This window comes from Leopardus geoffroyi, chromosome D4 (assembly GCF_018350155.1).
Source record: "Leopardus geoffroyi isolate Oge1 chromosome D4, O.geoffroyi_Oge1_pat1.0, whole genome shotgun sequence".
In the NCBI taxonomy this organism is placed as follows: Eukaryota; Metazoa; Chordata; class Mammalia; order Carnivora; family Felidae; genus Leopardus; species Leopardus geoffroyi.
In genome coordinates, this window is record NC_059342.1 from 246,099 (window position 1) to 257,235 (window position 11,137).

At 43.7% G+C, this 11,137-nt stretch overlaps 1 protein-coding gene and 1 long non-coding RNA gene across 3 annotated transcripts in view; one reads left to right on the plus strand and one right to left on the minus strand.

The window, feature by feature from the left end:
- Positions 1-3,937, minus strand: part of LOC123593314 — a 48,885-nt gene extending 44,948 nt beyond the window's left edge. The window contains exon 1 of the long non-coding RNA XR_006710253.1: positions 3,240-3,937. This is a non-coding gene — a long non-coding RNA (uncharacterized LOC123593314). The remainder of the gene's footprint in view (positions 1-3,239) is intronic.
- A 17-nt stretch (positions 3,938-3,954) lies between these two features.
- Positions 3,955-11,137, plus strand: part of MFSD14B (major facilitator superfamily domain containing 14B) — a 74,476-nt gene continuing 67,293 nt past the window's right edge. Inside the window, exon 1 of one of the 2 annotated variants that reach the window (XM_045468976.1) lies at positions 3,955-4,420. In XM_045468976.1, coding sequence (XP_045324932.1) covers positions 4,313-4,420 — 108 coding nt within the window. In that variant the 5' untranslated portion in view covers positions 3,955-4,312. The remainder of the gene's footprint in view (positions 4,421-11,137) is intronic. The other variant, XM_045468977.1, reaches the window with a different exon arrangement.

The following is an 11,137-nucleotide window of genomic DNA, read 5'->3' on the forward strand; positions in this document are numbered from 1 at the left end:
CCAATCGTTATTAAAGAAGTACTTTAATTTTTTTAAGTTTATTTATTTATTTTGAGAGAGAGAGAGGAGCGAGCACGACAGAGAGCGAGGAGGAGAGGGGGCAGGAAGAGGGAGAGAGAGAGAGAAAATCCCTGCACTCTGTCAGCACAGAGCCTGGTGCAGGGCTTGAACTCACAAACCATGAGATCATGACCTGAGTGGAAATAAAGAGTTGGACACTTAACCAACTGAGCCAGCCAGATGCCCCATTCTTTTTTAAATTAATGTTTTAAAAAATATCAAACATATTATTGTTTTACGATCTTTCTATGCTACACTATTGTATGCATATTTCATGTTCATGTGCATCTTTAAAAATCAGTAAAGAAAAAAGCAGCACTTCCCAAACTGTGTCCTACACATCTTCAATACATTAATCAGTGTTCCAAGAATAAAAATGTTTGAGGAACACTTCTTACTATATTTTCTCGTTAGAAAAATCATGATATCGGGCGCCTGGGTGGCTCAGTCAGTTGAGTGTCCGACCGGCTCAGCTCATGATCTCATAGTTTGTGGGTTCAAGCCCTGCATCAGGCTCTGTGCTGATAGCTCAGAGCCTGGAGCCTGCTTCAGATTCTGTGGCTCTCTCTCTCTCTCTCTCTCTCTGCCCCTCCCCCACTCATGCTCTCCCTCTCTCTGTCTCAAAAATAAAACATTTAAAAAAATGAAAAAAAGAAAAAAAAAAAACAAAAGGAGAGGTGCCCAGGTGGCTCAGTCAGTTAAGCATTTAACTCTTGGTTTTGGCTCAGGTCATGATCTCACAGTTCGTGGGTTTGAGCCCCATATCAGACTCTGTGCTGACAGCATGGAGCCTGCTTGGGATTTCTCTCTCCCTCTCTCTCTCTCTGCCCCTCCACAGCTCTCTCTCTCTCAAAAAATAAGCATAAAATTTTTAAAAAAATAAATAAAACTAGAGGAAATCTGGCAACAAAAAAGAAAACATTTTAATTTTGTAATTATTTAACACATAGTTATTTCTTACCAGGGGAACACTCTTCCTCTCGCATACCTATCAACATCCTGAGAAGCATCTTTTCATTAATAATATGAATTCAAACAATTGAAGATATCTAAACCACTCTTGGATGAAACAAAGTAACACACATCTTTCCATGAGCACTATTACTTTCTTAGAGCCTAGGATGTTGGATTAAATTATGTGGACTCCCAGGTCTTTTTTTTTTTTTAATTTTTAAAAATATTTATTTTTGAGAGAGAGAGAGAGAGAGAGACAGAGTGTGAGTGGGGGAGGGGCAAAGAGAGAGGGAGACACAGTAATCTGAAACAGGCTCCAGGCTCTGAGCTGTCAGCACAGAGCCTGACGTGGGGCTCAACCTGGGGAACAGTGAGATCATGACCTAAGCCAAAATTGGATGCTTAACCTACTGAACCACCAAGGTGTCCCTGGATTCCCAGGTCTTTGACCTTGATCAGTGCTGAATCAATTAAGAGGTAAGGATAAGGGTCTATTTAAATCCTATGGTGTAACTGTTAACATAATGCAATTACACAATTCACCTCTTAAAAATTACTTTTATGACTGTCCAGATCAAGGGACCACCTCACAGAGCTTTCATCAAATACTACTTACAGTGGTAGATTTCTGCCAATGCATTTCAACTGGCATTTTAACAAACTGGTATGCATTTGGAGGATAATCAGGAAAGATGACAGGTTTATTTTGACATTTTAAGCAATTGCAATTAGACATTTTTATATACACAAGGCAGGCAGAGGCAGGAGGAAAGCATGGCTGAAAGAGGCAAGCAGTCTTTAGCTCAATGAAAGGGTAGGGAGAGCTATCCATAAGTGAATCGGGTGTGTTTAACACATCTCTTCTCTGGCTATGTTTAAGTAGAAGTTAGATGACAACGTGGCTAAGATATTGTTGGGAAATTTCTTAGTCTCAATTCAATGCTGGTGACTTCTAAAATTCGATCAGTCTCCTATTGTGAACTAAAGTGTCTTTAATCAAGGCCAAGCAGCAGTACAGTCCCTGCATTAGGGGGCAATTGGGTTGATCGCTTGAGACTAAGAAAACAATAGTGTTCTTTCAGGAAAAGCCGATTTTGGACATCAATGTGCTTTGGGAAGCACAGGCTGAACAGTCTCTGTAGGTCAAGTGCTACAGACTGAATCGTGTCCTCCCAAAAATGTAAATGTTGAAGCCCAAACCTCCAATGTGATGGTATTTGGACATAGGGCCTTTGAGAGGTGGTGAGTTTTAGATGAGATCACGAAGGCAGGGTGTTCATGATGAGATCAATGACCTTACAAGAGAAACCAAAGAGCTTGTCCTTGTGAGGACACAGTAAGGAGGCCATCTGTAAGCCGGGGGAAAAAAGCTCTCATCAGAATGTGACTGTTGTTTAAGTCATCCAGTCTGTGGTATTTGTTATGCTGCCTGAGCTAAGACACCAAGGTTATACTAGCTCAAGGCCTGGGAGGGACCTAAGCCAGTTTATACAGTATGTCAGAGCAGACAAACATATTTAGGATTGTGCATTAACTGTTTGGAACTTTAAAAATAAACTTTAAGGGGCGCCTGGGTGGCGCAGTCGGTTAAGCGTCCGACTTCAGCCAGGTCACGATCTCGCGGTCCGTGAGTTCGAGCCCCGCGTCGGGCTCTGGGCTGATGCCTCAGAGCCTGGAGCCTGTTTCCGATTCTGTGTCTCCCTCTCTCTCTGCCCCTCCCCCGTTCATGCTCTGTCTCTCTCTGTCCCAAAAATAAATAAGCGTTGAAAAAAAAAATTAAAAAAAAAAAAAACTTTAAAAATAAAACTGCCAGTTACTTTATCAGCAAAGATAGGTTTATTCAGAAATACCAACGAATTGCAATTCAGGGCAAGGAAGCAAGCTACTGGCAAAACCATAGACAAGCCCCAAGAACAAAGGAGAGGAATGTTCTCTTGCAGAGGAAGTTGGGAAAGCTATTACAAACAAAAAGTTCGTTTGAGTAAACGAGGAGTTTGAAGTATAATGGCTTTTCACTGGAGCTTGGGAGAGAAGAACCTTTCTTCCTCCTGCTGGGACAATAACTAGTAGTTAAAGCACCGCGGATTTGCAATTGGGTCTCTTCTTGTTGGGTCTACAGTTGACCCAAGGGATAGGGCATGAGAGCTCCCCCTTTCGGTTTCCTTTTATTAATTCTCACGGTAATAACACAAGATGTAAATCAGTAGTGGGCTGATGGCACTTACTTCATTCTCGGTTAAGTCCGTCTGGGTCTGATGAGGAGGAAGACACGAGGCCTTCAGGGTTTCAAGGTACTCGTCTCCTCTCAAGGAGGCACTGAATGAATGCTGAACTATCTAAGCGGGAGAAAATACTCTGAGTGTATCGTGTATCAGTACTCCAAATTGTGCAGCTCACAAGGTCTCTGAGGGCCAGTGATGACGATATTAGCATTTATGAAGCCCGGATTCGTGTTCACTTTCCCTAGATATTTCATACGCTAAGTTCTGTGCTGCTGGGTAACCCGTGCAAACCCGCCGTGCTGGAGCCATCAGTGGCCCAAGACTGGACCAGGGGCCCTCACGTTTCCTAACACTGTCCTTTCCCCGCACCCCACAGCTTGACTGGGCTCTCCCTCAGCTTGTTCGGATTTCGCAGAGGAACGGACTGCCTGGTCACAGTGCATATAGCGCTTTCCCGGTTCTGGACTCCGGCCTGGAGAGGGGGTGTCCTTCCGCGTCAGGATGTGTCCATTTCTGTGCCTGAAGAGGACACCAGGAGTCGTTCCACAAGCGCCGAAATGACAAATCAGTCCTTCATCTAAGTCACTTCCCCAGACTGGACCGTGTTTCAGGAAACAGCACGGCCGCGAGGCGGTGGGAGATGACATACTTCCGGCGGGCGGCCGCGTGAGCACGCCCCGGCGGCCTCGGAGGCGTGGAGGTGGGGCCTGAGGTGGGCGGGGCGCTGCCGGAGGCCTCCGGCGCGGGCGCCCAGCTCCAGGCGGGAGCTGGGGCGCGGGGCGGGGCGGGGCCTTGTGACCGTCCGGGGCCGCCCCTGACGCCGCTGGCCGCTGCGAGAGTCGCGGTCGTTGCGGCGGGTGCGACCGGCGGCCTCTGCAGTTGCGCTCCCGGCCTCGCCTCCTTGGTGGCTCCGGCCTCAGCCGCCCTTACAGCCCTCGGCGTCGCCGCTGGCGCCGCCACCCGACCCGCAGGCCGCCGCGGGCCACGGAGCCCATGAGGGCGCGGGCCCCGCCGCCGCGTCCGCGGCGTCGTCGTCGTCCCGGAGCACCCCGAGCCGGCGCGGGCATGGCCGCGGCATGAGCGCGGAGCCGCCGCCGGAGCCGGAGGACGCGGCGGCGTCGGAGCCCGCGGCGGGAGCCATGCCAGAGAAGCGCCCGGGCGCGCAGGCCGCCGGCGGCCTCTCGGTGAGCGCGGGTGCGGCCCAGGGAGCCTGGGCGGGGCCGGGGTGCGGAGCCCGGGGATCCGGGGCGGGCGGGGGGGGGGGTGTACGTGGACAGGCCGCGTGGGCCCCCGCTCTCGGGCAGCCCGTCCTTTCCGGGGCCACTCCTGCGCCTCGCCGGACAAACCTTCAGGTGGTTTGTTGTCTCGGGAAGCACTGTGCGCGGGGTCCCGAGGAGAAGTGGTTTAGTCCTTTCGGGAACTTCCAGACGTGCGGCCGGCGGTTCCACTTCCGTGGTGCAGTTCCTGGTCCGGCCTCCTCGGGCGTGTGGGGGCCTGTCGGCCGGGAACGCTCGGGCCGCTCTCCCTCCGGGTTTCCGCCGGGTTCGGGTGGCCGCCGGGGCGCTGATTTCATAGGCCCGGGTTCGGCAGAGCCCGCTGGCTCAAAGGCGCCTCCGGCTCGTTATGGGGGAGTAGAAAACATAGAGCTCCAGTCTCCCTTAAAGACCCTGGGTTTTTCTGCTCCATTCAGGACAGGAAATACAGAAACGTTACAGGGTAACACCAAGGAAACGTTTCGCCAAAGAAAACCAGAAATTTTAGGGAAGTTAAATGTATGCGGTCGACTTTTTTTTTTCTTTTTTTACAAATTTTACTTTACAGATTTTTAGCTTACATACCTATATTTGCTTTTAGGAGACGCTAGATGAATATTCTTTGGTGATACGAGTCTCCATTAACAGAATTGGGAGGAGGGGGAAGTAGAATGGAGCCCCAAGAGCTGGTTCTGGTATTGGTCGTGTGAGAACGGTGTGCCCTGCCACTCGGTGCCTCGTCCATAAAAGGAGAGGAGAGCTTAGTAGTAGTGTTGAAGGGCCCTCCTTGCTCAAGTGAGTTCTCATTTTTGAAAAAGCGTTAAGGGTTCCTCATTTCAAAGACAAGATGTCTGGAAAGGGAGGTCTATTTCATGGTGAGAGGAAATTCCAGAGAATTGGTTTTTCTCGTTTCGTTTCTGATTATTTAAAGAGGAGACATCATATTCCTGCCCCTCAACTGAGCCAAACCGCCGGGTCCTCCTGGGTCTGAATGGACAGACCATAATTACTCATCAGCCACCAAGCTAGTAACATGGGAAACAGCTTCCGTCGTCCGTTGCTGTACTTAAGGACACCCAGTACTTTGCCAAGTGTAGCTAATTTTACCAGGCAAAGATTTTAGGTTGTTGGCTTCCTCTGCATCCCTCTGGTTCAGTTGCTCAGCGTTTTTGACTTAGAGTTTGACTTCTCTCTCGGGACCCTTGCTAACCTCACCATCAGTTCTTAGTTGATTAGTGTCATAATTACTGCTGTCCTTAAGTTTTTTCATTGGTTCTCCTTGGCTTTTTGGATAAAAATAAATAACCCAGCAGGTTGAAGCATTATAGCACAGTGATTAAGTGAGCATGCTCGGAATCCCAGTTCCCACCTTTTGTTACCTGCACAAGTTACATAACATCTCCGAATTAATAATAGTATTTACCTCAGAGGATTGCTAGGGTTACTGCAACCTTGTACCTAGTAAGTTCTCAATAAATATTGGCTGTTACTATTTCTCAGTATTTTCGGCATGAATGGTCAGAATGTATACGTGATTCCTGACAAGTCATTTACTAAAAATGAAACCTGATGATTTGGGGGCGCCTGGGTGGCTCAGTCGGTTGAGTGTCCGACTCTTGATTTTGGCCCAGGTCATGCTCTCACAGTTCGTGGGTTTGAGCCCTGTGTGGGGTTCCGTGCTGACAGTGCAGAGCCTGCTTGGGATTCTCCCTCCCTCTCTCTGTGTCCCTCCCCTGCTCGCTCTCTCTCTCTCTCTCTAAATAAACTTAAAAAAAAAAAGGTTGATAATTTTATATGCTTAGAGCTGGAACTTTTGGAGGTTGTTTACTCAAAGAAGTTTACTCAAGGAAACCTAGACTCTATTCCCTGGTTCCTTCTCCTGTGGGACCCTGATGCTAGCCTGCTAATTTGGGCACAGATAGATTCCTACCCAGTCTTTCCTGGTCTCTGAGGGTGCATGGACTCCGTGTTGATAAAGTGCAGTGAATACTGACCGTGAATTTTCTTGATACTTACTGTACTTAGTGAGATGATTAGCATGGGCAGGTGGCAGAGTTCAGACACTGGTGCTCTTTTGGAATGTGTGGTGGCTGGGAAAGCAAGTGAATGCCTTTAAATGTTCATGTTGTATGCTGGTACCACAACTTATGCATCTTTCTGCTTACACTTTCTGTCTGGTATCATTTCCACATGCTACGTTCTGCAGCTGGGCCTGGAGCCTGACTGTGAGATCATGACCTGAGCCGAAATTGAGTCTGATGTTAACAGACTGAACCACCTAGATGCCCCTGCTTAACTTTTTAATACAATAGTTTTGTATTTGCTTATCTTTTAAAAATAGCTTCATTGAAATATAATTGACATAGTAACAACTGTATATGTTTATACAGGTTTGTATTTTGACTTGTGTACACACTTGTGGAATCATTACCACAATCAAGACAGTGAATATATCCATCACTCCCAGAAGTTTCCTTGTGCCCATTTTATATCTTCTTTCCACCTACTTCACAGGCAAACATTTATCTACTTACTGGCACTATATATTACTGTTAATTTTCTAGCATATGCTCTTTTTGGTTTGGCTTTTTTTTTTTTTTAAACTCAGCATGAGTTGAGATTTATCCATGTTGTATAAATCAGTGCATTCCTTTTTGTTGCTGAGTAGTATTCCATTGTATGGACATACCATACCACAATTTGTTTATCCATTCAGCTGTTGATGAACATTTGCTTCATCACTAAGGCTTGGCAGTACAAATAAAGTTGCTATGAGCATGTGTCTACCAGTCTTTGTATGGGATATACTTTTAAGTAAATACTTAGAGTGCAGTGGCTAAATCACATGGTAGGTGTATTGTTTAACTTTTAAAGAAAACTGCCGAACCGTTCTCTAAAGTTATTTTACAGTTTTACATTGTCACTAGCGCTATGACAGTCCCACTTCATCTACATCCTCAACACTTGGTCAATTTTAGCCCTTGTAGTAGATTTGTATTTTAATTGTTTTATTTTGTTTTTAATTTGCATGTCCCTCTGGCTAATGATATTCAACATCTTTCCATAAACTTATTTGTCATCTTTATATCCTCTTGGTGAAGCGTCTGTTCGAGTCTTTTGCCTATTTTTATTGTTAGGTTGTTTATCTTATAATTGACTTTTGAGAGTACTTTATAGATTTGGGATATAAGTCCTTTATCAGATATATGCTTTGCAAATATTTTCTTTAAAAAAAAACTTCTTTTTTTAATGTTTATTTATTTTTGAGACAGAGAAAGAGCATGAATGGGGAAGGATCAGAGAGAGGGAGACGCAGAATCTGAAGCGGGCTCCAGGCTCCGAGCTGTCAGCACAGAGCCCGACGCGAGGCCCAAACTCTCGGACTGTGAGATCATGACCTGAGCCAAAGTCAGATGCCCAATCGAGTGAGCCACCCAGACGCCCCACAAATATTTTCTTTTAAGCTGTGCTTTTAGAAGAACAGAGTGTTTGGGGCGCCTGGGTGGCTCGGTCAGTTAAGCATCCGACTTTGGCTCAGGTCCTGATTTCGCAGTTTGTGAGTTTGAGCCCATAGTCCCACTCTGTGTTGACAGCTTTGGGCCTGGAGCCTGCTTAGGATTCTGTGTCTCCCTCTCTCTCTGCCCCTCCCCTGCTTGTGCTCTCTCTTTCTCTTTCTTTCTCTCTCTCTCTCTCTCAAAAATTAACATTAAAAAAATTTTTAGAAGAGCAGAATGTTTAATTTTGATGAAATTTATCAATTTGTTCTTTTATGGATTGGTTTTGGTTTATATCTAAGAAATGCTTGCCTAACTCAATATCACAAGGATTTCCTTCAGTTTTTAGAAGCTTTTTAGATTTTACAATTAGTTTTATGACCATTTTGAATTATTTTTTAATATGGTGCAAAGTATGGATGGAAGTTCTCCTTTTGTGTATGGATAACTGTTGCATCATTTGTTGAAAAGACTTTCTTATTCACTAAAGTTGCACTTTAGTCAAAATTCAGTTATCCATATATGTCAGTCTGTCCTGTATTCTGTTTTACTGTAGATCAATACTGCTTAATCTGTATTATTAGAGGTTTATATTAATACTTGAAACAAGTACTGTTAGGCTTCCACACTTGTTCTCTTTTAAAATTGTTTGGCTATTCTATGTCCTTTGCATTTTAGAATTCTGGAATCAGATTTTCAGTTTTTACAAACAAAAAAACCCTGCTTATATTTTCATTGGGATTGTGTTGATTCTGAAAATGAGTTTAGGAAGAATTGAAAACATTGAATCTTCTCATTCATGAAAGAGGTATCCCTCCGTTTATTTTAGATCTTTAAAATTTCCCACCTGTGTTTCGGAGTTTTCAGTGTATAGGCCTTTCACATCATTTGTCAGAGTATACCCCATTTCAAATTTTTTGATGCTGTTATACAATAGTGTAAATATTAAATATGTAAATTCTTAAAAAATCAAATTTATAATTGTTGCCAATATATAGAAACACAGTGGATTCAAGAAATTCTTAACATTGCAATATAATACATATATCATAAAATTGACCATTTCAACCATTTTTAATTGTGCAGCTTAGTAGTATTAAATGTATTTACGTTATTGTGAAACCAATCTCTAGAACTTTTTCAGTTTGTAAAACGAAACCTCTATATCCATTAAATAGCATTTACCCTGTCCCTCATTCCCTAATAACCATCTTTCTGCTTTCAGTTTCTAGAAGTCCACTACTCTAGATACCTCATATAAGTGGAATCATACACCGTATTTTTGTGACATTCAGCATAATGACCTCAATGTTGTTGTTGTTGACACATGTCGAAACATGTTGTCTTCAGGATTGCTGAAGGCATGTGTGGTATGTCTTGGAATTTCCTTCAAGATGGAATAATACTCTGTTTTATGTATATGCCACATTTTGTTTCTCCATTTATCTGTTGAGTATTTCATTGCTTCTGGTTTTTTGGCTATTGTTAATAATGCTTCTGTGAACATGATTGTACAAATATTTTTTTAAGACCCTGCTTTCAAATCTTTTGTATATCTATCCAGAAGTGGAATTATTAAATCATTGGGTAATTCCATTTTTAAGTTTTGAGGCACTGCCATGCTGTTTCCCATCGTAGTTGCACCATTTTAAATTCCCACCAGAAGTCCTTTGCTCAATTTTAAATTGGACTGTTATTTTGAGCTGTAGAGGTTCTTGATATATTCTGAATATTACCTTCTTTTCAGATACATGCATTACAGATATCTTCTGCATAGGTTGCCTTTTCACTCTGTTGATTGTATCCTTTGATGTGTGGAAGTTTTAAATTTTGGTAACATTCAATTTAATCTGTTTTTACTTTTGTTGCCTTGGTCTTTTGGTGTCATATTCAAGATCTCATCAAATCCAATGTTACAAAGCTTTTCCCCTATGTTGTTTTGTGAGAGTTTTATGTCATACACTTAGGGTTTTGGTTCATCTTAAAAGTTTGTGGTTTTGACAAAGCCCAATATCTACTTTTTTCTTTTGTTGCTTGTTACCGTTGCTGCTTTGGAGTCATGTCTAAGAATCCATGATTAAATCCAAGATTTACCTCTGTGTTTTCTTCCTAGTTTTGTGGTTTTAGCTTAGATCCTTCATCTGGTTTGGGTTCTCTATATGGTGTGAGGTAGGGTTTCAGATTCATTCGTTATATGTGGAAATTCAGTGGTCTCAGCACCATTTGTTGAAGAAACTGTGCTTTTGTTTTGAGTGGATTTGGCACTCCTGCCAAACATCAGCAGGATATAGATGTATCAGTTTATTTATGGAAACCCAATTCTAGTCAGTTTGTGTATATGACAGCCTCTTTCTCTCTCCTGCTTCCATGTTGGGAGTCACTCACTGATGTTTACTGTGTACTGTGATCTGTGAGTTGGAGATCATGTTTGGGACCAATGGGAGTAGTTTTCACCCTTATCTTTTTCCAATTGAAGGCAGATGACCCGATTGATAAAAGTCAGGTGCTCTTGCTAGTCTCATCTTTTCAGGTCATGTTGAGAAAGCAAGGGAGGGGGTTGATGGAGATTGGTTTTTTTGTCCAGGCGCATAGTAGCCCAGCCAGACTCCTTAGTGTGGGAACAGAGGTGGGTGGGTAAGTAACAGGCTGCACTTTGCCTGAGGAACTGCCTACATTTGGCTCCTGTCACCTCTTGCTCAGGTTGCTGCAGTGCAGGCTACCTGTCATGTATGTGCTGATTCTGTTTATGAGAACTGTAGGCTAAGAAAGGTAGTGTAAGCAGTACAGTGGTTAGTAGCATACGCTCTGGAGATGTGTGATTCTCTGGATGGAATACCAGCTTAGGCACTTAGTAACTCTGTGACTTGGGCAAGTTACATGAATTCTCTGCATCTGAATTTTGTCATCTATAAAATGGGGATGATGATAGTTTTTATCTTGAAGACTACAGTGCAGAAAAAATGGTAGCATCTGTAATGTGCTTTGATCAGGTCTTGGCATGGTGTCTGTTGCTGCTTCTCCTGCTATTGTAGAATAATTTTTGCCTAGGTATAGCTTAGATCTTTTTTTTTAATGTTTATTTATTTTTTGAGAGAGAGAGATGGACACAGTGTGAGCAGGGAAGGGGCAGAGAGAGAGAGAGAGAGAGAGAAAG